Raw genomic sequence first — 27,079 nt, forward strand, 5'->3', positions numbered from 1 at the left:
TAAGCCCCCACTGGGGATTGGGCTGTGAGGGTCCGTGCTGCCAGCTCTGCTAATTTTACAGAGCAATCAGTGGGGTGTTTGGACTTTGTATGGGATAAAGAAATTCCAATTTGAAATACTGATGGGGGGCTGGAGAGATGGCTCAGTGGTTGAGAGCACTGGCTGCTTTTCTGGAGGTCCTGAGTTCAATTCCCAGCAACCACATGGTGGCTCGCAACCATCTGTAGTAAGATCTGGCGCCCTCTTCTGGCCTGCGGGCATACATGGAGGCAGAATGAAACACTGATGTGAGTTATTTATTTATACATTTATTCAAGGAAACAGGGTCTTGCTATGTAACTCAGGCTGATTCCAATCCTCCTGCCTCAGCCTCCTAAGTGCTAGAATAACAGATGCCCACCACCACACCCAGCTATTATTTATTATATTTTAACACTTGCCACACGAGCAAGCGCATGCTCAGGCCACCACTGCTCACAGTGTCCTATTTTATGAGTTCTGCCTGAGAAGTATAGGTTTGAAATGTTTCACTTCAGTTTCTGCTCTCAGACTATGATAGCACCACTAAGCTGAAAAACAACACCGAGAGATCGGCTTTGTACTGCGAACTGCTCAGGACAATTTTGAGGTGGCTAGCTGAGATGATCCAGACTGACACAACTCTACCCAGGAGTTGAGACAAGCCCTGGACTTTCCCATTACACAGAGACAGGACAACAAATGATACAGATACCTCTCCCAGGACTTGAAAATTAACCCAAATTTTTCCTTTCAGGGTCCCCTAAATATGCCATCTCCCCCAGACAGCAGGAAGTAAATTCAAGAATACGACACCCACATTCCTAAGAGGTGCGGTGGTGGTTTTGGTCGTTCACTGGGTTATGGGTATTTGTTTTTGTTTAGGGGGGTTGGTTACAAGTTATTATTGGCAATGGTCAGGAAAAAAGCTAAACAAAGAAGTTTAGATTTAGGATTCTTATTTTGAAAAGAAAAAAAGAGAATATAGATATAATAGGATATAAAGGTAGATAATTTAATCTACTCTGAAGAGAAAAAGGGGAAGATATAAAAATGCATTAAAGGTAGATTATTGAATCTATTTTTAAACCAAAAATAGCAACTACTAGTTTTAAATATTTCACATTGATGTGGATTTTTGTATATTGATACAAATTTAAAATTATTTTTGTTAGCCGGGCGGTGGTGGCGGGCGCCTTTAATCCCAGCACTCGGGAGGTAGAGGCAGGCGGATCTCTGTGAGTTCGAGACCAGCCTGGTCTACAGAGCTAGTTCCAGGACAGGCCCCAAAGCTACAGAGAAACCCTGTCTCGAAAAACCAAAAAAAAAAAATATTTTGTTAGACTGGGCTGTACTAGTGCACACCTTTAATCCCAGCACTCGGGAGACTGAGGCAGGCGGATCTCTGTGAGTTTGAAGCCAGCCTGGTCTACAGAACAAGTTTCAAGACTGGCTTCATAGCTACTAGAAAACCTGTTGGGAAAAACAAATGAACGAACAAACAAACAAAAAGATTATTTTTGTTAGAACATACTGTATATACATTTCTAATCTTATTCAAGGTATTATACCTATATAACTCAGTTAACAATGTATTGCAAGTTTCTTATCTTTGAAAGTTATGATTATTATTTAGGATAATAAGAAAATGCAGGCTAGTAATCACTCACCTATTACAGTTGGACTTGTAGTCACGTTTGGTATATTTTCAAGGTCAAACAGATTAGTTTAGATAAACAGATCATCTTCAAACACTTTAGAGATATATAGAATATAGCATTTAAGATGTTTTAATAACATAAGTTTTTTATGACAATGAAACATGTCTGTTCCTGGTAGCACCAGTCTATTTCAGAGAAGAGGATGGGCATTGAAGAAAGAGCACATGGAGTTTACTTTTCTTGTGGCAAAAGTAAGCCACTGGGCAGGAGAGTGCCCTTGTCTTGACTGCTAACAGTATGTTGTCCAAATGGCAGTCAGTCCTTCAAAAATCTTTCTTTATAGGAAAGTCTGTTGGATATGCTAGGCCTGTAGGCCAAAGATTGATGTCCCAATGTTGCAGAGGTACCTTGGGTGACTGTCCAAGCAGTCAGCTGTTTCTGTCATTTCTCACATTTTTAGAAGTCTCTTGCTTGCACTTCCTGCTTACTCAGTTAATATTATTTCCTTCTCGGGTCTCTGAGGGAGTTGAAGATGAGATAGTTATAGTTACCACTATAAAGGTATAAGCATATAAGGCTGAGAGACATCAAAATATAGTTTAAGATGGTAATGTAAGTTAGGATAGAAAGTGAATTAGGTACAAGACTTTGAACTCACCAAGGGTAGATAGTGGAGTATTTTCTCTGAATTTGTCAAATAAAAATGGACTAGACATTGTTGATGTATTTATTGCCTGTATATACTGTATATAGTTATAGTACTTATTGTATATAGTTTTTCTTATATTAGTTATAACCTTTCTTTATTTTAGACAAAAAAGGGGAAATGCAGTGACATTTTATTTGTGCTGTAACAAATAAAGCTTGCCTGAAGATCAAAGTGTGGAGTTAGCCACACTAATTAGTCACAGAGACCAGTGGTGGCACACACCTCTAATCCCAGTATTTAGGAGTCACATGCCTTTAATCCCAGCACCAGGGAGGTGGAGACAGGAGTGATATGACTGGGTGGAGAGAGAGATACAAGGTGGGAGGAGACAGGAGCTCACAGCATTTAGTCTGAAGATTCATAGAGACAGGATCTTGCCCACTTCGGTCTGAGGATATGCTAGAGGTAAGAACTAGTGTCTGGCTGCTCTACTTCCCTGATCTTTCAGCATTAGCCCCTATATCTGACTCTAGGTTTTTATTGTTAATATCAATTAGAAATTGTGCTGCAAGTAGGTGAGAGGAACAGTGTATCTTTGCCTGGAACTCTTAGGAAGACCTCTCTTTTTGTTCATGTTAGGTGCCCCCCCCCCATTTGCTTTGGAATTTTACAGATTTTGCGTCAAGCCAGTCCTCCATTTAGCCACTTAGAGAAGGCCTCAATTCATGGTTCTGCCTCTCACCACCCTTGTAGCCATGTATGGTTGTCTGGTACGTGTTCCATGTGTGAATGTGAATATAGTCACTCTGCTCACCCTTCACCTCAGGACATCTGACAGAAGGGTGTTGGCATTTGCTTTCCAAACTCATGAGGTGGCTGGCACATCTCATGGGGTGGATACCCGTGCCTGTATTCCACAAACCTTTGCCAATGAGGTGCAGGCTCTGAGATGCGTACTTCAGATACAGGTCAACAAGCACCGCTAATGCTTGCTCTACAGTGTCCCTAAGTGGGGAAACGGGGGAGAGAGATGATCACAGACACGAAAAATTATGAATTGTGAAATGTGACATGGATGATAAATCTGGGTAAATGAAGGGGACCCCAACTCAGCCAATGAACACCATCTTTGAGCTGGGAGTTGTGGAGGGGGGAATGGTCTAGGCAGAGGGAAGAGCACGTGCAAAGGCCCTGAGACTGGAAGAGAGTACCCACTCCTGAAAACCCAAGAAGGCCTTGTAACTGGAGGTAGAAACTCAAGGGGAAGAGCTACATCCTGAGCCTCGAATACCTTGAGATGGCTAGACTTGAAGATGCATCCAACCTTTTGATATCACGGGATACTGCCATGTACAAACTTCATGCTTGAGAACTTTGCTACTGAACTGAAAAAAAAAAACTCAATGTTTTAAGTAAGTTAATGGGACCATATTCATATGGCCTGTGGGCCCGAGTTTGGACACTCACGGGAGGGTTTATTAGGGTTCATAAGTTTGTGAAGGAAGCCAGGCCAGAGACAAAAGGGAGCAGTGGCAAACTGGATAAACATGCCCCGTGTGGGCTGGGGATGAAGCTTAATTGGTAGGGTGTTTGCCTAGCATGGGGTACAGGGTTAAATCCCCAGCCCTACATAAACCAGGCATGGTGTTGCATGTCTATAATTCTAGTGAGGAAGATCAGACATTCAAGGTCATCCTCAGATGCCCAGCTGATCTGAGGCCATGCTAGGATGCGTAAGGCCGTGTTTCAAAGCAAAACAATAGTGGGTGAAGGAGGCAGGTCCACTCCAGCTGGTACTGAGTGTGTGCAAGCAAACCTGTGTCCCCAACATGACAGAATGCCCTGAGTTTTCAAGAGAATTCACCACCTATGTTTTAGTCTATATTAAATTCAAATCTATAAAAGAAAAAGAAGAAGGAAGCCTGGCTTGTTCTTGAGACGTCTACACCGGTGTCTTGGGTGTGTACTGCCCACATCCTACACACCTGCTTCTCCCTTAATGTGCACACTTCAGCCAATAGTAAGGCTTTTTCTGAATAGACTCCATCTTTGCTCCGTTTACAGAAGTCTGGTGTGGGTAGTAGCGGGGGAAGGAGACCAGGGAGACAGCCCTGAGTAAAGAGTTTGCAGAATAAGCATGAGGACTTGAATTAGAATCCTCAGCACTCATGAAAAAAAAAATCAGGCATGGTGTGATTTGTAGTCCCAGTGCCTGGGGACAAAGATGGGAGGGTCCCTGGGACCTGCTAGTCTAGTGACAGATTCTATCCCCAAAAATAAGGTAGAAAAGTGATTGAGGAAGACACTTCACATTAACCTGCGACCTCCGATGGCACACACATAGGTACATACGTACACAGACATCCCACACCTCCACAAAACAACAAAACTAGGAACAACCTCCCCACTCCCATCTTCACAACACCTCTGTGGTGGCCTGGATACTGCCTCTTGTAGCCCAAGTTGGGTAACCCCACAGCAGATGAGGGGGGGCCCTTTCCTCATGGGTAGACCAAAGCCCAAGGCATTCTCAGCTTATGGCCTTTGCTCCTCACACTGGGTTTGGAAGGACAAAGGACCCTTCAGGTTGGTGTTCTCATGATACCTACTTCAACTTCAGCTGCGGGATGCTTCCTGTTCTACAACAGCAAGTTTCAGAACCAAATGTAGGAGCTGCTGGGGATACAGTGTGGGGAGTAGTGAGGACTGAAAATCACTGTGAAGCTCCCCACCCTGGAACCCTGCAGGAGAGGGGGAGTCAGAGGGGATGAAGGACCTCAGGGGGACAAGGACCATTGAATTAAGTAAATTCAGATAGACTTGCAGAGACTGAAGCCACAAGCACTGGGTCTGCATGGGTCCTCTGCACATATGTATATGCTATGTCTGTAAGCTCGGTGCTTTCATGGGACTCCTTTTGTTGTTGCTGTTTGTTGTTTGGTTGGATGTTTTTCCTGAAACAGCAAATATCTCTGTGTAGCCCTGGTCTTGGAACTCACTCTGAAGACACCTGGCTGCTCACACTCGGAGATCAGCCTGCTCCTGCTTCTTGATTGCTGATTTCAGCTGAAGGATCCCTCTCCTGGAAGAGCAAAGGCCTCTTAAATCCACGCATAGGACCCTATTAGTCTGTAACACTGCATGTATAGACCGGACGGATGGCTCAGTGGTTAAGAGCACTTGGCTGTTCTTTCAGAGGAGCTGGGTTCAATTTTCATCAACCACATGGTATCTCTCAAGTACCCATAACTCCAAATTAAAACAAAAAGCAGTATTTTTTTTAAAAAAAATCATGCCCAGTTATTTTCTTGGTCTTCTGCCCTTTGAGGAGAAGCCTGGCCAGTGACTCCCTTTCTCATTCTGGTCCCAATGTCTCATTTGCAAAGTGTTCAACTCCAGCAAACGCAGGCACTTTGCATGTCCATATTTGGGATGGGAATACGAGTGTAAAGAGATCATCCATCTGCAGAATGGTGTTTAAACCCCCATTATCTGGGTCCAAAGCCTGGGCTTTGTGTATAATTTAAGATCAAGATAATGACTGACAGATAAGAAATAACCTATCTCAGTCACACACGGGGCGGGCGGGGGTGGGGGAGTCTATGGAGCTTTCCTCATGCATACTAGAGGAGAAAAACAAAATCCCATCTCCGCAATGCATGTGGGCATCACAGCCAACAGGGTGGGAGCTGCTGAAGGTGGCTCTGCATGTGGCTAGCCTACTAATGGGCTGAGGGCGCCTGCAGCTCATTAACCAGGGTTCTTTGGATGCCAGCATCCTGCGACTCTTTTTCTTTCAGAGAACATTGAACAGGATCCTGGGACGGATGGAGCACAAAAGGGCTTTTCAGGGCCTGCTGGTGAATGAACTGTTCTGTTCCCGACAAAAAAGAGCAATGTGGAACCACCAGGAAGTTCTGTTTCTCGGGAGTGGGCAGACAGGCATGCTGCAGAGTCTTAGGAGAGGCATGGGATCGGACAGGCTGGCAGGAGGTACAGGGACTCTTGGATGCCACAACCGGGGTTAATGATCACCGTTGGCTGTATAGCTAGAGGAACTGGAAGAAGAGCTGAGCTGGGCTGGGGAGGTAGCTCAGTGGTAGAGCACTTCCTTAAAATGTGGGAGTCTAGGGTTCACAGCACTGCAAAATAAAACTGGAATTTAGGGGGCATGATAACAGCAGTCTAGATACAGCAGAGGTGCAGACCTAGAAAGGGCTCATCTGGGGACAAGGGACAGAAGGTTTCTCCAGGGGAAGGGTGGGTACTGTGTAAGAAAGTCATGGAGGAAAAAATAATGCAAATGTCAGTTAGAATAAGGGAGATACTCATCTACATTCATGCTAATAAAAATGCAAATTAAAATGGCAGCCAGATACTATTTCGATAGCCTGTGTGATAAGCAGAGATCCAAAAATTCAAAGCACGCTCATGGGGACACTTCAGGGAAGTGGATGTGTTTAGACACAGGTTCCCCCAAACATGAGCCATACCAGGTCATTCACAGAGGAAGTGGGTGTCACTCAATGCCACCTTACTTTTAAGGGATTAAGAGCTTAAATGTCTATGACAATGGGAATGGGGTTCAATGAGTTAAGTCAATGCAATGGAATTAGTTCTTAGATACACAAGGTTGCATTATACCCTGAACCTGCAGGGAGGAATATCAGCTGTGGAAAGCACACACTGGTGAGGTCTTCATGAGCAAAAGGGATGAGTATCTCTGCTCTTGTAGAATTTACATTCGGACAGAGGGCGGGGAAAAGCAATCAGTCACCAAACTGAACATACAGTTTGTCAGAAGGTGATAAACACTATGAAGACAAGGACATAGAGAAAGAGGGCTCGGAAGTTGCTGGGGAGGCACAATATGGTGGTGAATGTCTGTAATCCCAGCAATCTGGAGACTGGGGCAAGAGGACTGCTCCAAATTCAAAGGCTAGTCTGGGATACACAGAGAATTCAAGGCAAACAAACAAAAGCGCTGGGGTGGGATCAGAATAGACGCCACAGAGAAGACTCAGAACCCTTGGTCAGCACTGTGAAGAAGACTCTATTCACAGGCAGTGCGAAGGAGGCAGAGGTGGGCTAAGGAACTTGCCTGAGGCCATGGTGCAGGGGCGTGCAGAGGCAGCACCGTCATCCAGGCTTGGGCCAGCTTTTCTCTGGTGAGATGAATAAGAGCTGCAAGGAACACTGTGGTAGGGAAACCGAGGCCCAGAGAGTCGCCCAAGCACACAGAGCAAGAAGGGAAGGTGCATTCCAGCATCCTCCTCTCACCAAAGGGAGAGATTTTTAGATTTCAGAAAACAAAGTCTTTCATGGTCTTAGTTTTTAAAATTATTCTAAGTGCATTTGAGAAGGAAAAGCAAGAACATACCACATGCATGTCACAAAGGTTAGCGCTTAGGATGAATGGCTTTAGTGAATGGCAAGGGTTTTGCCTGGGTGAATGGGCACCGTGTGTTTGCAGCACCTATGGAGGCCAGAAGAGGTTTCCTGGAATTGGTTTTTCAGACGGCTGTGAGCAGTCATGTGGGTGCTGGGGCTAAACCCAGCTCCTTTTTTAAAGGAGCAAGTACTCTTAACGGCTGCCCTTCCTCTTCTACCCCAGTTTGTTACGTGTGTGTGTGTGTGTGTGTGTGTGTGTGTGCGTGTGTGTGTGTGTGTGTGCCGTGGTGCACACGTGGAGGTCAGAGGACAATTTTGGGAAGTCAGTTCTCTCCACCTCAGGGGCTGAACTCAGGTTGCCAGCCTTATCAGCAAGTGCTTTTGTCTGCTAAGGCATTTCCAGCAGCCCTGGAGGAATAATTATTTTTATCCACATTCAACTTTATTATTATTATTATTTACATTGTTTCTTTTATTCAAAATGGATTCTAATGAGAGACAGAAAGGATCCTGAGGAGGAGGGGCGGTGGGAAGGAACGGGGAGGAGGAGAGGGAGGGGAAACTATAATCAGGATAAACTGCACGAGAAAAGAATTGATTTTCTGCGAATGAATGCTTTGAAAGGTGAGTCAGCTTCATGGAGAAACTACGCACGCGAGCCCACAACTGTGGGGTAGTTCCAGCATCGTTCAGGGGAGGGTGACTGATGGTGAACTTGTAAAGTTTTGCCTTGAAGTTGACTCTTCTGGGACCAGAGAAGGAGGCTTTTGGAGGGGCTGGGAGCCCAACCGCTGTCTTTAGGATTCTTGCCCAGGAATTCCACTCACTTCTACAGTGTAGGATCTACGCCATCATCGGCACAGCCCTCTCCCCAGGCTGTCCCTGCCTCACTACTGGCAACTGTGGGAACCAGACCTTTTTATGGACAATTTCATCTTCAAAGTGCTTTGGGCTTATTAATTGGCTTGGGCAGCCCTGCCAAGAACCGCGCTTCCCACCCAACCAACTAGAGTCCAAACATTCTTGATGCGGATGGCTGATGACAATGGTACCGGGAAGATCGTACAGGCCCATCTGCTAGACTCCTGGCTGGACCTCACCTTAGTGAGGCCCAGCTCTGAGTTAGGGCCAAGAGTCCCAGTCCATTACTTTAATGCATCTTGGGAAGCCTCAGTTCATTTTGTCCATCTATGAGATGGGGTTGGGAGAAAACGGGGCCCTTGGAAGGACTAAGCAAGTCAAGTAGCTAGTGATGGATGGATGGGTATAATGGTCTCCTACACACTTGAATACTTGAAACTGCCTCCCTGTGGCAGTTCAGCACGTGGTACCTTAACACTGATAACTACTCTGAATTAAGGGAAGTCATAGCTGCAGACTTCATGGGGCTGGGGCTTATGTCTATGACATCGTTATATTCCTCTATGTAGGAAGCCAGTGCCTGGCATGAACCTCAGTAGATATTTGTGTGCCCTGGAGGCAAGTAAATAAGGAAGGCAGAGTGAACAGGAGCAAGGACTCCAGAGCCTCATTGTGTTATGTGGGTTTAAGCTCACTAGATTTTAGGTATGTGCCCAGGGGCTGTGGCCTGTAAAATGGGGGTAATTAATAACCGCACCTCCCTCATCATGTGGTTGTGAAGATTAAATCAGTTAATATGCCAACATGCTAGGACACTAGCTGCCTGGGAAGAAGAGCTGTTGGCTGTTGTCTCGCCAGCGTCTAGAAAAGGGCTCCCCCACTGCCTCTCTCTCTGATAGTATCTTGCTGGACATCCCAGGATGGCCTCAAATTTAGACTCTTCCTGAGTCAGCTTCCTGAATGCTGAGGTGACAGTTAGGGGTCAGTTTGTGCGGTGCAAAAAGCCTTCCCCATCCAGCTGTGGAGAAGATCTATGAATACAGCTCCATCTGGGGTCCCCTCATGAGGCCCCTGAGGTAGACTTCTTCCTTCTTTGCCTAGGCCTGGTCTGCCAGGACTACCCCTAACAAGACACCACTCACTGAGAACCTTCAACAACACAGACTTGTGAGATTCACAAGATCAAAACGAAGTGTGGGTGGGGTCGCTTCCACCCAAGGGCTTGGAGAAAGAACCTATGCCAGGTCCCTCCCCAGCTTCCAGTGGCTCACTGGTCATCCTGAGTTTCTGTGGTTTATATCTGCATCACTAGGATCTGCCTTCATTTCCACATGCCATCCTCCCCGTGTGTCTGTGCTTACATCCATGCTTCTCCCTTCTCTAAGGACACCAGTCATACCAGATTATGGATTTGTTCATGCCACCTTCTTTTCCACTGGTCTCCACAGAGGCTTTGATTCCAAGCAAACCATGCTCTGAGGGAGGGGTTTGGGCTAAGCTTGAGCACACATTTTTTTGGGATATAGAGGAGACCACTCAGTTCATAGTAAGTGGTCACAACTTCTACTGTGGCTTCCTTCACCCTTGTTGATCTCCCAAGTCTCAATTTGGCTGCTCCACAATCCCAGGTGATTGTGCCCACTGTGCCCAGCAGGGACCCATCAATTTTCAGAAGCTCTGCCAGTTGGCTTTCATTTATCTTTCAAAAAAGAGCACTGGGCTGGGAGTATGGTAATAGAGTATATCCATAGTGTACCTCAGGACTAGGCCAGCCTCAGTGCCAAAACACAGAAAAGCATCCAGTTTTGTTCCTTGGTGTTCTGCTGGAGGGTTCCACGATTCCTGCACACCCTTTTCACCGCATTACACAGCTGCTCTCTTCTCTAGGCCACAACTGGAAAACTCGAGGTGTGGTGGAGAGAGAGTCACAATATGTCCAGTCTGCTTAGACCTCTGTTCCTGTCAGTACCGAGCCCTGAAGAAAGACGGGGTGTTGGGGCTGGACTGACCCAAGGCTCTCCCTACAGCCCTAATGCATGGAGAAGGAACACAGTCTCTTCTTTAAATTAAGGAGCATGCTTGGCAGGGCCAGTGATGGACTGGATTCTTGGGGGAGCTGTGGCTTCGGATTCTGAGACCCCAACTATTCCTGCCCTATGAAGCTATGGCTATCAGCTCCAAGGCTGCTGCATGGTTGCTCAGTCTGTGACACACTTGAGAAGCCACGTGTTCCCCTCAGGCAACATTGCTTGGTTAGCTTCCTGCGAACTTCTTCCTCTTGTATGATAACTTTCTGATTACTCTGTCCCACACACCCTTTAGCAATGCTGTACTTCTTTTTTTTTAAGATTTATTTATTTATTATGTATACAGTATTCTCAGTACTCTGCCTGCAGGCCAGAAGAGGGCACAGATCTCATTACAGATGGTTGTGGGCCACCATGTGGTTGCTGGGAATTGAACTCAGGACCTTTGGAAGAGCAGCCAGTGCTCTTAACCGCTGAGCCATCTCTCCAGCCCAATGCTGTACTTCTTAATAAACTTGATTCTGCCAGAATTCCTGAGCCCATCTTTTCTATCTTCTTTATCTCTGATACCCTGGATCTTCCTTTCTCCTCAGGACCCTGTGACTGAAGAACAACCCACTGATCCAGGTCAGTGGGGGAGGGGGGCTGGAGAGATAACTTAGTGGTAAAAAGCACTTGTTCTTGGAGGTGACGTGGGCATCTTACAACTGTAACACCAGTAGAGGACTTGACACCCTCTCTGGCCTCTGCAGTCACCAGGCACCCATATTGTACACAGACACACATTCAGACAAAGCGCCCACACATATAAAATGAAATTTTAAAATGAAGAGGGATAAAGGAGAGGAGAAAGAGGAGAAGGGGAAGGAAGAAGATTGTGCCGTCAAGGTGCTCAGTAGGTCGAGGCACGTGTTGTCAGACAAGTCTGATAATTTAAGTTCAATCCCCGAGACTCATATGGTAGCAGGAGAGAGTGGGCTCCTGCAAGCTGTGGTCCTCTAACAGCCACATGTGTGCCATGGCGCATGTACACACAGATGCACACGCAAAATACATAAGAATGTAATCTTAAAGTTTTAAAATTGGAGTTATAGTAACATCAGTAAAGTTTTAAAATTGGAATTATGGTAACTGCCTTAATAAAGAAACGAGATGGGCTGAAGAGATGGCTCAGAGGGCTGGAGAGATGGCTCAGAGGTTAAGAGCACTGGCTGCTCTTCCAGAGGTCCTGAGTTCAATTCCCAGCAACCACATGGTGGCTCACAACCATCTGTACTGAGATCTGGTGCCCTGCTCTGGTGTGCGGGCATACATCGAGGCAGAATGTTGTATACATAATAAATAAATAAATATATAAAAAAAGAAAAGAAACGAGATGCATCTCCCTGGAGCCCTGGAAGGGACCACTTGCTGGTGTTCGGGACGAGGGTACTCAAGGTGATACATCTTCCAATACTGGAAGAGTTGACACGGAGAGTGATGCAGCCAACCTGTCCATTTCTATGAAGAGATAGGTACGTGGTCATTGCAAGCAGGAGTTTTAAGAACAAGGTATAGGTTCAAAGGGTTCCCACAGGGGCTGGGTTTCAGTTCGTGCCCTGAGCAGGTGATCCTTTGGTCCCTTCTACTTGGTGACAGTGTGCGTACAGAAACGAAACTTGGAATTTCTTTTATCTCTCTGTGTCCCTTGAAGATATGACATTCAGATCTACATGAACCCAGATCAATGCAAAAGAACTTGGGACTTCCTCAACAGATGTCCACAGATTGGCTTCCCCCACCAAATGGGTGGTTACTAAAACTGAGTCAGCTCTTAGCGTCTGATGCTGGTCACACCCAGGGATGGCCCCAGGGGCTCACAAGGAGCACACTCCTTGGAAAGTGGAGCAAATTTGTTTTTTTTTTTTTTTTTTTTTAGTTTTTTTTTTTTTATTTATTTTTGAAGATATTAATTTTCTTTTTTTTTAAATTTATTTATTTATTAAAGATTTCTGTCTCTTCCCCGCCACCGCCTCCCATTTCCCTCCCCCTCCCCCAATTAAGTCTCCCCCCAGCCCGAAATACTTTGATCTGAACCTGCTGGGAGGATGGGCCAGGAGCCGGTTCCTCTACCTCATGATGCTGGGCTCACAGTATCCCACCTTGCCCTTCTCCAACTTCAAAATCACTCGACGCCCTTTAGCTTTCGGCAAAGCAGATTCGCCACTGTCAGCGCGGCTATGGCCGCACCTTCTTGTCAGTACCGCTTACTACTGTGAGCTTGGCAGCTTTTCACTGACTAAACAAAAAGATTAAGGGGCCTAGGTTTACGGATCTTGAAAGTAAGATCACCACTTATGTAAACTACATGTGCATTCAAAATCTGAAATTTATGCCAAAGCCAGAGACGCTCACAAGGAATAAGAACAATGGCAACAAAAAATTGACTAGATACGGAGCCAGTAACAGCTCAGCGACTAGAGCCCCGCTTTGCCAGCTGTAGCGTTCTGATCATGTCCTCAAAGTTCCTTCTGGTAGGGGGCTGTAGCTCAGGGGAGGATGCCTGCCCAGTCTGTTTACAGCCTTTTGACCTCCAGCACAAGAACAGCGAAGAAAAGCTCGGACGACTTCATGCCCCTCTACACCTGCTCTCCCTTCCATTACCACGCCCGTGCCTCCTAGCTGCAGCTCCCAGCGGACATCTCCCCCACGTTCCTGGTGTTAGCTTGCTCCACACGGTCTCTTTGTCGGAACTTGGAAAGTAGCTCTGGAACTGATCAAACACTGAGCTCTACCAGATTTCCCAGTGAGAAACTGGCCTAACGCAGTCTTGTGCCCAGAACCACATCGGGTCATCAAGCTCCTTTGGTCTCCTTCCATCTGGGACAATTTCTCAGTCTTTCCTTTTTCTTTTTTTCTTTTTTTTTTTTTTTGTGACTTTGGAGGCTTTGATGAATACTGGTCAGGCATTTAGAAGGGAAGTCCACCTGCTGGGTTTATGTGATAAGATAATTTGGGGGGAGGGGATCTGGTTAAAAAAAAAAACAGCAGAAACAGGAAGTGCATTTCCCACCTTACGGTATCAAGTCTCCCGTGGCCTCCCTTCACCAATAAGTCTCTGACTGACTCATCCTCCCTGTCCAGGCAGGTTCTGTGGGAGTTGTGCTAGTGATCATGCCATTGGGCACGATGTTGGCATGTCTTACCCTTGGGGATGTTAACCTTGATCACGTGGTCGAAATGGTGTCTGTCAGTTTTCTCCCTTCAAAAGTCTCTATTATCCGTTGTGATATCCCTTGGAATCAAGTCACAAAATGCAGCTGCACAATAAAAAGTGGGAAAGTCAAACTCTGCCTTCTAGGGCACAGAGGGACTTCATTTGGAATTATTTATGCTATTTGTATATTTATTTGATATATTTTGGGGGATGGGGCCACTTGCCTCTGCCTCCTGAGTTCTGGGATTAAGGCAATTTAAAGATGATTAAAAGACAGAACCAAACTGAACAGCATATGCATGTGTCGATGTAGATGCGCCAAGCAAAACTACTCTGGGAGTTCTGTGGGCTCGTCAGTAATTATAAGCATTTATTTATTTAAACTTTTAGAATTTCTATCTCGTCTTTTCTCATTAATTTTTTTATGTACGTTTGGGTTTTGCCTACATGTATGTCTGGGTGAGGATGCCAGATCCCCTGGAACTGGAGTTACAGACAGTTGTGAGATGCCATGTGCTGGGAATTGAACCCAGGTCCTTTGGAAGAACAGCCAGTGCTCTTAACCTTGGGGCCATCTCTCCAGCCCTTGCTGTGTGTGTGGTTTTTTTTTTTAGATAGGGTGCCCCTCCCCCTTAAACTTGGGATCTTCTTGTCTTAGGTTTCAAGTGCTGGGATCATAAGTATGAACCATCACACCTGGTTTAAATTGTTTCTCATGCCACCTCTTTAAAAAGCAGAGGATGCCCAGTGGTGGTGGCACACGTCTTTGATCCCAGCACTACAGAGGAAGAGGCAGAGGCAGAGGCAGGCCAACCTTGGTGAGTTTGACGTCAACCAGGTCTGCATAGTAACCAGGGCAGCTCGGGCTATGTAGAGAGACCCTGTCGCAAAAAACAAACCAACAACAAAAACCCAAAACAAAAATAAGTAGTGTATGTTTTACACTTGCAGATGGTATAATTTGAATCATTCACATTCCAAATTTTCAACAGTTGCAAGACCCATGGCTAACATATTGGAAAGTTCATCTTTAATAAATACTTATTTAAAGATATTATTGAGATTTATTTTATGCATATGGGTGTTTTACCTGCACGTGTGGGTCTGGTGCTCAGGGAATACAGAAGAGGATGTTGGAGCACCGGAACTGGAGTTACAGATGGTTGTGAGCCACCACGTGAGTTCTGGGAATTGAACCCAGGTTCTCTGCAAGAACAACAAATGCTCTTAACTGCTGAATCATCTCTTTAGCCCTTACGTATTTTTTAAAATTTTGTGCATATGTGCATATGTTTTGTCTGCATGTGTGTCTGTGCATAACTGCATGCAGTGCCCACAGAGGCCTGAAGAGGGCATTGGATCATCTGGACCTGGAGTTACAGATGGTTTTGAGCGGCCATGCCAGAGTTGGGAATTGAACCCTGGGTCCTCTGGAAGAGCAGCAAATGCTTTTTAACCAATGAGCTATCTCTCTCCAGCCCATAGCAGAATATATTTAAGCTGCCTAACACCAGTGCAGGCAGGGTGCTGAACTGCAAGTACGTCTTCGCTTTCCAGCCTCTTACCTCAGCTGTCTGTTACAGTTCTATGGCTGTGAGTCCGAAAAACTCAAGCAGGGAAAGAAGCAGCCTCATTGTGAAGCACACGTTTTGAATGGATAGGATAGCTCACGCATATGGAATCCTCCTTTCTTCTCTTCGTATTGACTTTAAAGTCATGTTCCCACCTTACCCCCTCCCTCCCTTCTTCCTTCCTTCCCTTCCTTTCCCTTCCCTTCCCTGCTCCTTCTTTTTTCCCCCTTTTCCCTTCTTTTTGATCAAGGTAGGGCTTAGGTACCCCAGGCTGACCTTGAACTCACTCTATAGCTAAGTATGACTTTGAACTCCTGATCTTCCTCATTCCACCTCCCAAGTGCTAGCTAGCATTGTAGGTGTGCGCTATTTATATCTGGCCCTCTATGCTTCTTGGTGCCCTTCCTGTTTGTTTTGTTTTTTGAAACAGGATCTTTCTATGTAGCCCTGGCTGTTCTGGAGCTCTACTGTGAGGACCAGGCCCACCTGAAACTCTCAAAGGTCCACCTGCTTCTGCCTCCAGTGCTGGCATCAAGGGCATGCTCCTCCATGCTCCGCGCCTTGTTTGTTTATACCTTTGAAGACAGGGTTTCTCTGTAGCTTTGGAGCCTGTCCTGGAACTTGATTTGTAGACCAGGCCGGCCTCGAACTCACAGAGATCCACCTGCCTCTACCTCCCAAGTGCTAAAATTAAAGGCGTGCACCACCATGGCCTGGCTCTTTTTTTTTTTTTTTTAATTTAGGCTTAAACCTAAGCAAGTGCTCTAGCACTGAGCTATATCCGTATTTGTTTTTTCATTTTTAAAAATTAAATTAAGTGTAGATTGTCCTAGTTCGCTTCTTCTGCTGCTGTGATAAACACCATGACCAAAAGTAACACGAGAGTAAAGGGGTCATCTCATCCTACAGTTTAAAATCTACCTTTGAGGGAGGCAAAGGCAGGTGGTCAAGTCAGGAGGTTGATGCAGAAGCAGAGACCACAGAGGGAGAAAGGCTGCTTATTGCCTTGCTTCCTCTGATTTGAACTCAATCAGTTTTTTTTTTTTAAATGAAGCCTAGGACCACTGGACTAGGGGTGGCATCTCCTACAGTGGGCTGGGCCCTCCCACATCAATCAGAAAAGGAAAAACAAAACAAAACAAAAAACCCTAGGTCAGTCTGATCCAGGCAGTCGTCAGTTGAGGGTCTCTCCTAGAAGAATCTAGTTGTAACCAGTTGACTACAAGAACTAGCCAGCGCTTGGGCTAACAATTGTGTCTAGTTGACTATAAGAACGAGCCAAGAACTAGCCAGCGCTTGGGCTAACAATTGTGTCTAGTTGACTATAAGAACGAGCCAGCATGTGGGTTAACATTCAGTTATAAATGATACTAAGAGAGACCACAGCCTTGCCCAGTTTCCTCCCATGGTAATATCTGGGAAAAGAGCTGATTATTACTTCTCTTTTTAAAATTTGAGAAAGGATCTCACTAGCTGGTCTACGATTGTAGACCAGACTGCCCTCAAACTTACAACAATTCGTTTCCCACCCTGGGAACATGGGTGTGTCCCACCACATTCTCCTAGAAAGTTTCTCCTATACTTTTGTTTTGTTTTTGTTTTCTCGGCTGCATTCAGCTCAAAATGATCCTCATGCTGAAGTGGCCTGTTTGGAATAAACTGCTGCTTGCCCACAGGACGAGCATTCACAGCAGTATGGGCAGGCTAAGCTGAACTCAGGGACGCAGGGACCAAAGCTCTGACCTTTCTGCCCTCCCATGCTCTGGCAAATTAGGGGGACCTCAGGGACCACATCTGTCATGTCAGCTTCTCAGGGTACAGGCTTGGACAGAGGAGGGAGGGAATGAATCTGGAGAGGCAAGTGGGAACGGTGCAACCAGAAACACGACTTCAAAAGTAGCGAAGGAGCTTAAAAACAGTTCCTTCCCGTGCTGCTGGGTGTGCTGGGGAAACAGTTCCTTCCCCATGCTGCTGGAAAACAGTACCTTCCCCGTGCTGCTGGAAAACAATTCCTTCTCTGTGCTGCTGGCTGTGCTGTGGTTTGCAGCACCGATTCCATTTTAATGTGTTTCTCACTTTGCCTAGCATCTGAAAATTATTCAGATTTAAGCTATGAGTGTCTTAACATTGTGGACCCTAGCTTCACTAGGTCAAGAGCCCTTGGAAGAGGCTTACACGATACTTGAGAGAATGTGGCACTCTGGATATTGGGATGAGTAATTTTCTAGGATGTGTCTGAGACTCTCCTATGAGAAGAGACCACCAGGAGTGTGGACAAAGGCATTGACATTTACCACAAGGACCCTGCTAGACCTTCCTGGTTCTGGTGGGTTTCTGAGGTGGGGGATGGGCACACCTAATGCCAGCATTGGTGGTATTTCCTTACCTGATCTGTAGTGTGTCTGGGACCAGTGAACTAGGAAGGATCTGGGGTTGGCATTAGTTTCTCCATCTGGAAGATAGAGGTGATAAAGTTGCTTATTTCACAGGTTTGGATGTTAAGAGGGATAATGCAAGTAAGAACTTCAGCATTCAGGCATGTGGCTACTATTCTTATAGGCGCCCCCATACACTGGTCACAGGTGACTGTTTTTCCTATGTGACAAGCTGTTGATACTGAAACATATGCATTTCATGTCTTTTCTGACACCCATGTGTGAAATGAGGTGAGAGGAGAAGAGACTGACACCTTGTGGCTCACAGCAAACACATCATAGAGCTACCAAGACTTCTAGAAAGGGAGAGTAGGGGACGGGGAACCAGCTGCCTCTGAAGGGGAAGTGGGACAGCGCAGAGACCTTGGCCCTGAAAACCTGCTCTGCTCCAGTGGTCTCCAGGCCTCTCTGCTTCCATGGATTGTGAACTGTCCACTCATCTTAAGAGTATGGGGGCCGGGCGGTGGTGGCGCACGCATTTAATCCCAGCACTCGGGAGGCAGAGGCAGGCAGATCTCTGTGAGTTCGAGACCAGCCTGGTCTACAGAGCTAGTTCCAGGACAGGCTCCAAAGCCACAGAGAAACCCTGTCTCGAAAAACCAAAAAAGAGTATGGGGACGCTCCTAAAGGTCTGCTCCTTTACAGACAAGGCTGTGTGGTGACGGGAATGGGAAGAGGGATGGATTGTTCCCAGATAATAGCCTCCGTCTTCACAGTATGTTATTTTAAGAGGAGACCAAGGCAAGAAGATTGCCGAGAGTGCAAACTCAGCTGGGCTATATAGTCAGACCCTATCTCAAATACCAAAGCAAAATACAAATCCCTGTCCAGCTGGATCTCCTTGGAATGCACTCCGTGGATTTCAGCATCTTTCTCCAGCCCCATCAGGCCTCGTGAAGCCAGCTTTGCTGCTGTGGGAAGCCTTCTGTCTCGTAGAACCTCTCTCTCACTCTGTCTCCTCTTAGCCTAAATCCCAAGTCCGTTTTTTTCCCCTGCACACCGTCTAATGTAGATGCTGTGCAAACTCAAGGTGAGGACCAGGAGAGGGAGCTGCCCACAACCCCATCCCCTTCCCCGTTAGTCAAGATCTTATACTCTGGTTCTGGTCTAGCCTAGTAGAACTGGACTAGTTAGACCTGCTTTACAAACCCAGGGCTGAAATGAAAAGTGGTATAACCCCATCTGCTAAAAGGAAGAAAAGAAAAAAGATGCTGACTTTATTACCATGGCGTCAGATAGCCCAGTCTCCTAGCTGTAATATTAGTGACTATTTCTGGAGCCCCTCTAAGCACCACACATTAGCATCATTTTGGCTTGCTTTCTTTTGCTCTGATAAAGACCATGACCAAAAACAGCTTGGGGAAGAGAGGGTTTATTTGGTTTTACATGTTCTGGGTCATAGTCATTGAGGGAAACCAGAACTCAAGGCAGGAACCTGGAGGCAGGCACCGAAGCAGAGGCCACGGAAGAATGCTGTTTACTGGCCAGCCCCCATGGTTTGCTCAGCCTACTTTTATATACCATTCAGGGCCACCCGCCCATGTCCTGATTATAGGACGTCATTGAGGGAAGTCAGGGCAGAAACTCAAGCAGGAGCGGCGACAGGAACCATAGAGGAGTGATGCCTACTGGCTTGCTCTCCATGGTTTGATCATCCTGCTTTTTTATACAACCCAGGACCACCTGCCCAGGGGTGGGCACCACCCACTGTGGGCTGGGCCCCCACATATCAATCATTAAAATTCCCCCAATAGGCTTGCCTACAGGCCAATTTGACCGAGGTGATTGATTTCTCAACTGAGGTTCCTCTTCCCAGATGATTCTAGCTTGTTTCAAATGGAGAAAAACAAACAAAAAGCTAAGCAGGCCCAGATCTGTTAGTTCATCTGAGTCTCATGACACTCCTTACACAGCACTGTTACCCATCCTCTTTTCCAGATGAGGATACTGGCACTCAAAGAAGTTCACAGCTGCAGCCTGTATGCGCGGACCCCTTAGGAGCCCCCAGGCTCTGGAGCCTGCCTGCTTGGGTTTGCCATAATCATTCTGCACTTTACCAGTCCCACGACTTTGGGCTTAAGTTACAAACCTGCTAAGACTCAGTTTCCTCCCTTTAAAACGGGGATGATGAAGTCCCTCCCTTCAAGAGAGGCCATGAGAACCAGTGACTTAAATAGTATGTGCCTGCACTTAGCAAACAGAGAAGGGTTAGTAAGAATGATTACTGGAGTCAGCCTTCGTGGGCCAGGCCTTTAATCCCAGCACTTGGGAGGCAGAGGTTGAGGTATCTGTGAGTTCCTGGACAGCTAGACCTACATAGTGAGACCCTGTCTCAAAAAAACAAACCAATCAATCAAACAAACAAAAAGCACGTACGTATACTGTTAGTCCATGTCTCCACTAGAGACTGAGGGGGAAGGACTGTGAGACATGTCTGCAGCTGTCAAGGTCCACAGGCTGATCCCTATCTAGTGCTGCCCCCCCTTTAGCCCACTGTCACCCTGTTTCTTGTGAAAGTCCACAGGCTCATTGACCTGAAAAGACAAGTGTCTCCTTGGAAGAGCCACTGCTTTTATTATTATTATTATTTCGTTTTTTTTGTTTTTTCAAGACAGGATTTTTCTCTGTAGCTTTTGGAGCCTGTCCTGAAACTAGCTCTTGTAGATCAGGCTGGACTCAAACTCACAGAGATCCGCCTGCCTCTGCCTCCCGAGTGCTGGGATTAGAGGTGTGCACCACCACCGCCTGGCCGTTCATTGCACACGCACTTTTGAGAGCCTGCTTGGTGCCTGACACCATTTTTTAGCACTTTTTTTTCTGCTGGAACCTTCTCTCTGGAAGTGGTTCCTCCACTGACTTTAAGTCTTTGCCTGAATGCCATTTTCTCATGGAGGTCTCTTCCCTATAGCCTTACTAAGAATTGTGTTTCCTTCACATACCCTTCTCCCAACCTTCCTGGGGTGCCTACCCTCACGACTGTGCCTTTCTTGTTTTCTCTGACTACTGCGTTAGTTCCAGGAGCAGAGAGATTTGTCTTTTCTTGCTCTTTATTGTCTGGAAGAGTTGTCAGGCACACAGCAGGCTCTCAAAAGTGCATGTGCAACGAACGGCCGCAACTCTTCGGTCATGAACGTTTGAATTTAAAAAGTATACCAGTAGCTCACAAACAATCCTCCACCGCCAACCATTTGTGCCTTAAAACAAGGTTGTTTCCTCTCACGTCTGCAGCCAGAAGTCTGAAATCAAGATATTAATAAGAGAATGTCTCCTACGAACATTCTAGGGAAGAATTCCAAGGGCTTGGAGCCTTCAGGCAGCTTCAGTTTCGAGTAGCATCTTCAATTGCTGCCTATGGCTCTTCCTGTCTTCTTTCCCTCTTGAAAGGACACATGTCATTAGAATTAGGGGCCACTCTAATCCGGGATGACCTCACTTCAAGCTCTTTAAGTTAAGTGTGTAAAAAGACTGTTTTCCAAATAAAGTTACCTTTTGCCACTTAGCTGTGAGCACGCGTGGGCCAGAGACACAGCTCCACTCTGCCACCTGCAGTAGCCTGAGAACTTTTTTCAAGCAAAAATGGGGTTATTGATTTCATCGCAGACAAGAGTCCAGCGCCAGACAGTCTGAAGCAGCGCTGAAGTTTATTCAGATTTTGCTCAGCAAAATGGCCATACTCGTTTAGGACTTAGCGGAAGTATCTTTCTATAAAGGGAGTATTGTCTCTCTGTGGCAAATACTAATTGTGCTGCAATTCTTAGCTCTCAGCTAATCCTTAACAGGATTTGGGGGCGAAGTGATTTTCTCTTCCCATGTCCCTGAACTTTGCATCTTTCTCTCCTGCCGTACATGCACCGCCTAAACCTAAACTATTTAAACATGAGTTGAAAACATTTTTATATTTTATTTCGGTGAGGATTGTTGTTTTCAAGTTATATTGTCGCTTGTCTGAACATAACTAAAGCAAGGAACAGTTGGCACTTCATTGTTATTTTTTTAAAATACTGCATTTACTTATGCGTGTGCGCCCCACGGCACGCACGTGGAGCTGGTTTTCTGTTTCGAACTCAGGTTACCGGGCTTGGCATCAAGCTTCACCCACGGAGCCACCTGCCGGCCGAGGCCATTAGTTCCTGAACGAATGACCCTCTGGAGTGGGTGGCATAATGTATGGGGTCTACAGGGTGCAGCTTGGCTGATGTGCTAGAGAGAATCCTGGGGAGGCACTGACTCAGGCACCGGCAAAGAAACGCCAACATGGAGCTGCATCTAAGACTAATTTACAGCATTGGCCCGAGTCCACCCGACAAAAACCGCACAGGTCAAGCCGGCAGACGCCCACTGCGCAGTCGCAGCAGCTAGTAGAGGCCTGCGCAGTTCTGCAGTTGGGCGGGCTCGCGCAGGCGCAGAGGGAGAGGGCGACTCGGGTTGTGTGCATTTGCGCTCTCGGGGCGCGGGGGCCTGGGACATTCGGGGGTCCTGTGTGTCTGGTCATTGCACCCCCTCACCCGTTGCCAGGCGACCGGTCTGCACTGCGCCTGCATCGGGCGCCTGCCTTCAGCTCCCAGGCGCCGCCATCATGCTGCTGCCCGTGTTCACCCTGAAACTGCGCCACAAAATCAGCCCCCGCATGGTGGCCATAGGGCGATACGACGGGACTCACCCGTGCTTGGCGGCAGCCACCCAAGCGGGCAAGGTAACCGGTCCCACCCGAACACCGCCAGCATCCAGATCCCGCCCCTCACGCTGCCCCGCCCCCAACACTCATTGCCTAGCAACCGGTGGCCGCTGTCCTTGGCCTCAGGCCTATCACTCTGGGGTTTCAGAGGAACAGCTTCGAAGTAGTGAGATTTCTTATGGCCAGGTTCTTAGTGTTGGACAATATTGAGAACAGATCAGGAGCTTAGAGTAGAGAAGGTTCTAGGAGGAGGAGAGCTTGGCTAGTGATTGTTGACTCCAAATTCCTGCCCAGAGCATCTGCTTGGTGCATGGAGACTCCTCCATATTTGCCTCTTTACAGGAAGGAAGAGAGAGACGAAAAAAAAAGACTACACACATCTCAACGTTACATTCAGATTGTACTTTTAGTCCTTGATTGCATACATTCAGATTTTCCTCCATAACTCAAGTATTCACTAAACAGTTACTATGAGCCACATACTGGGATAGGTATCAGAGACACAGCGATAAAAGATCATTTAACGAACGTTTGGTACTTCTATCTGCTTCCTAAAAGTATTGCTCATCGCTGAATCCACAAAATCTAGCATGCAAGAAGTGTCAAATGCAAATATGTTTGTTAAACGACAAGGCAGATCAAAGCCCTGTGTATTGATGGAGGTGTGTACAAAATACAAAGACTATAGAGACCTCCAAAAATGCGACTTCTAACAGATACAAAGCCTTATGCATTAATTTCAGCATCATTGCTACATGGCCAAAAATACTAGTGTAGTATAGGCATAGTGGATTCTTGCTTTAGTGACCTCTAATTTCATAACCTTCAGCGCTGGACAAATAACAGTAACAATACGATGTATGGGAAGTAGTCACTAATTGCTGCTGTTATTATCTTTTTGTTATTCCAACTGTACTGATTAGACATAATTCAGGGAAGTTCAAGTTAGTGTCTGGGACTGCTCCAGCAGAGAGTTCTGGAAAGGAAGCTGTATGCGGTAGCTTACACCTATAATCCCAGTACGAGAGACTGAGGCAGGAGGATTGCCACCAGTTTGAGATCAGCTTGGGCTACAGAGCAAGACCCAGTTTGAGAAAAGGAAAAAAGGTTGTGGAAGTGAGATTGAAAGTATTTTGTCTGACCCAGCGTGGAATGAGTTTTCAAGGCACTTCCATGTATGTTGCATGCTACATTATTATATGCCATGCCTTGGGATACATAGCTGGAGTGTAATGATTCATTTAAATGAGTTATGATTTCATTAACTGATATAATGAAGTAAAGTGCTGAGCATTGGGCCTGATATGTGATTCTGTAGTTAAGAGGCACTAACAAATCTGATATAGTGGTACATAGTTGTTACTCCAGCTACTCAGGAGGTTGGGGACCATAAGTTCAAAGCTAGCCTGGTGTCTTAGCTAGGGTTTCTATTGCTGTGACAAACGCCATAACCAAAAAACAAGCAAAGGGTTTATTTGTCTTACACTTCCACATTGCTGTTCATGACTGAAGGAATAGGATAGGAACTCAAAACAGGACAGCATCTCAGAGACGGAGCTGATGCAGAGGTTATGGAGGGGAGCTGCTTACCGGCCTGCTTCCCACGGCTTGTTCAGTCCACCTTATTTTAGAGCCCAGCACCACCCACCAAGAGAGCAAACAAAGGTAACATTATCAAATCAGCACTTACAACATCGAGCGGAAATGTCTGCGGAAGCCCTACTGGACCCATCATACTGGTGGCTTCATCTGGGCAGATGAGACCAAAAACCAGGAAATTGGTTCACTGGTGAAGTGGCTCGGCAGGTAGAGGTTTGATCCCTGGGGCTCACATGGGAGGAGGAGAGAATGAAATCCACAAACTGTCGTTTGCTCTCCGTATACATGCCGGGATGCATGTACACACAAACAGTTTTTTAGAAAATTAGTAACATTTTATGATCCTTATAAAATGTAAAACTAAAAACAAACAAAAACAGTAAGACAAAAAATGTCCACACAAAGCAATACGAGACAAAAGTCTGCAAAACTGCCATTGAATTTGTTTTGTTAACCACCTTCTCCTGGACGTGAGTCTGCACTCAAGTGTGGATTACTATACTCCAGAGACTGGAGCGGAGAAAGCTATTTTTTCTTTTGTGAGTGGGTACCAATTGCAGATACCTTCTTCGTTCAGGGTGGGAATCAGTGTCCACTTTGTACTCTCAGCACTGAGACCATCTGGCTTGAACTTGTGCAGGTCCTGTCCGTGACTGCTTTGATGGCTTCCTTTCTCCTCTGGCATGGTACAGAACACTTTCCAGTACCATGAATGCCAGGCAGTAAGGTGAAGCTTCTCATTAGGCTCCAGCTTGACTTCGTGTTTGGTGCCATATGTAAACGCTGTCTTCAAGGGTAGGGTCTTAACATCAGTTCTGACAAGGAGACTTTAGAAAGAAGTTTCTTTAGTTTTTGTTGTTGTTGTTTGTTTTTTACTTTATGTATAGCCATACAGTTTACATATTAAATAACACTAATAGAGTGGTTCTCATATAGCTTTAAATAGAAGTCAAAAGGGAAAAATTTCAGGTCACAACAAGGGAAATCAAAAGAGGACTTTTTCTGGGTGGGCCACTGCAGCGGATGTGTTCCGTGACTATTCCGTGATTAGTCATGCCCTGTTCCCACTGCACTAATGGCAGTGGAATTCAAAGCGGGCCCAATCATGGCCTCAAAGGACAAACACATATTGGACTCTTTTGCAATGTAGAAATGGTTCTTGCTAATTCAGTACAAAGAAAAGTGTTTTTGCCTGCATTCTGCCCTTTCTTACCATCTGACGTTCTCCGTTGGTCTCCTTACACCTGTTTACATACATACATTATAAGGTAGGATCCACATGTGAGGGAGAGCATGCAATCTTTCCGAGTTTGGGTCACCTTGCTTAATGTTATGAACATTGGTGATTTTTCCTCAGGGACATCTTTTCTCTCACTCTAGAGGTGGTGAATCCGTGATTTAGATCACCAGTGTGTCAGCTAGGACAATGCTGTCACCTACAGCCATTCCTTTGGGAGAAAATGTCTGTTCTACATGCAGTTGAAGGGACAGAAGGCCTCCCTTAGAGACTCTTTCTGCATGCAGAAGGGACCAGGAACAGTATGACTCCAGGGTTTCTTGTTGCTTTTGGCAAAACCTTGACTCTCATCCCAGACTCTGGGGTGCACGAGTTACTTCCCTTCTGTTTTGTCTCAATGCCTACTTTCCAGCAGAGTTTAAGAATTCCTCTGTGCAGAGCTGTCACAGAAGGAAGTGTGAGTGGTGACTCATGCCACTGCTGGTCTGGGCGGCCCTGCTCGTCTCAGCCCTGTCACTCGCAATCAGGGCATCCGTCCTTCTGACCCCATGCAAGCCAAGTGCAGCTGTTGTTATCAGAGCTTGTAAAGTATCACACAGATGAGGAACAGTATTCAATTGCCACACCCGTTTTCTTCATGTTTCCTGGTTAGTTCTTTTGAATACATTTTAAATTAATGTGTGTGTGTGTGTATGCGCGCGCGCGCGTGCAGTGCCACAATATGTATGGAGGTCAGAGGAAGTCGGTTTTCTGTGGGACTTACTTCTCTCTCACCACGTGGTCCTTGGATCGGATGCTGGATTGGTGGCAAGCTCCCTTACTATTAAGCTATCTTGCTGCCCCCATATTTTTCTACAATATTATTTTTTCTTAAACTAATTTGTGTAGTTAATGACTTACAAATAATGCTGTATTTATACTAAAGGAATGGAATATTTAAAATTAAGGCCCAGGGATTTCCATTTTAGTGTTTTTCTTTCTTCAGTCATGATGATCTCTTTAAGTTGGTGGGGGTTTTTTGTTTTGTTTTCTTTTTAAGATAATAAAAATTCTCTCAGTGAGAGGGATCTGGAGAGGTGGCTTGAGGGTTAATAATTTTGAGGTCTGGAGTTTGGTTCCCAGTACCCACATCGTCAGCTCATAACCCCTGCAACTCCAGCTTCAGGAGATCCAGTGCATTCTTTTGGCGTCTGCGGGTGCCCGTACACATTCTCATTAGTAAAAATAACGTCTTGGGCAGTTTCTCAGTGAAGTGCGCGATTGTGCCGCGTTTCTCCTTTCAGTGCAGCTCTGTGGAAGCCACGGCCATTCTGATATTTAAGACGCCCCACCCGTACCCGGTTCTCCAGCACTGCGGTGTCACCGCACCTGAGACTTCATCCTCACAGGGGAAGCTCAGGGAAGTTAAATGATGTATGAAGTCACTCAGATGATCCAATTTATGATCATCAAAACTGTTGAATTTCTGTATTTGGGACTAATTTTATTTTTTTTAATTTTTTTATGATTTATTTAACTTTATTTTATGTGCATTGGTATAAAGGTGTTAGATCCCCTGGAACTGAATTTTCAGACAATGTGAGTCACCATGTGGGTGCTGGGAATTGAACCATGGTCCTCCGGAAGAACAGTCAGTGCTCTTAACCAATGAGCCATCTCTCCAACCCCCAGAACTAATTTTATTTTAATTCTTGGTCTTAATAGTGGATATTATGGAATATTTTCCAAGAATTTGATTTATATGACGAATTTTAAGCTC

General features: G+C 46.0%; 1 protein-coding gene across 3 annotated transcripts in view; it reads left to right on the plus strand.

Annotated features, from left to right (window-relative positions):
• Positions 1–27,079, plus strand: part of Bbs2 (Bardet-Biedl syndrome 2) — a 353,246-nt gene that overhangs the window by 295,734 nt on the left and 30,433 nt on the right. For 2 of the 3 annotated variants that reach the window (XM_075976899.1, XM_075976901.1), the window contains exon 1: positions 22,210–22,502. In XM_075976899.1, coding sequence (XP_075833014.1) covers positions 22,386–22,502 — 117 coding nt within the window. In that variant the 5' untranslated portion in view covers positions 22,210–22,385. Of the gene's footprint in view, positions 1–22,209; positions 22,503–27,079 lie in introns of those variants that run through there. The other variant, XM_075976900.1, reaches the window with a different exon arrangement.

This window comes from Microtus pennsylvanicus, chromosome 6, assembly GCF_037038515.1.
Source record: "Microtus pennsylvanicus isolate mMicPen1 chromosome 6, mMicPen1.hap1, whole genome shotgun sequence".
Taxonomy (NCBI): domain Eukaryota; kingdom Metazoa; phylum Chordata; class Mammalia; order Rodentia; family Cricetidae; genus Microtus; species Microtus pennsylvanicus.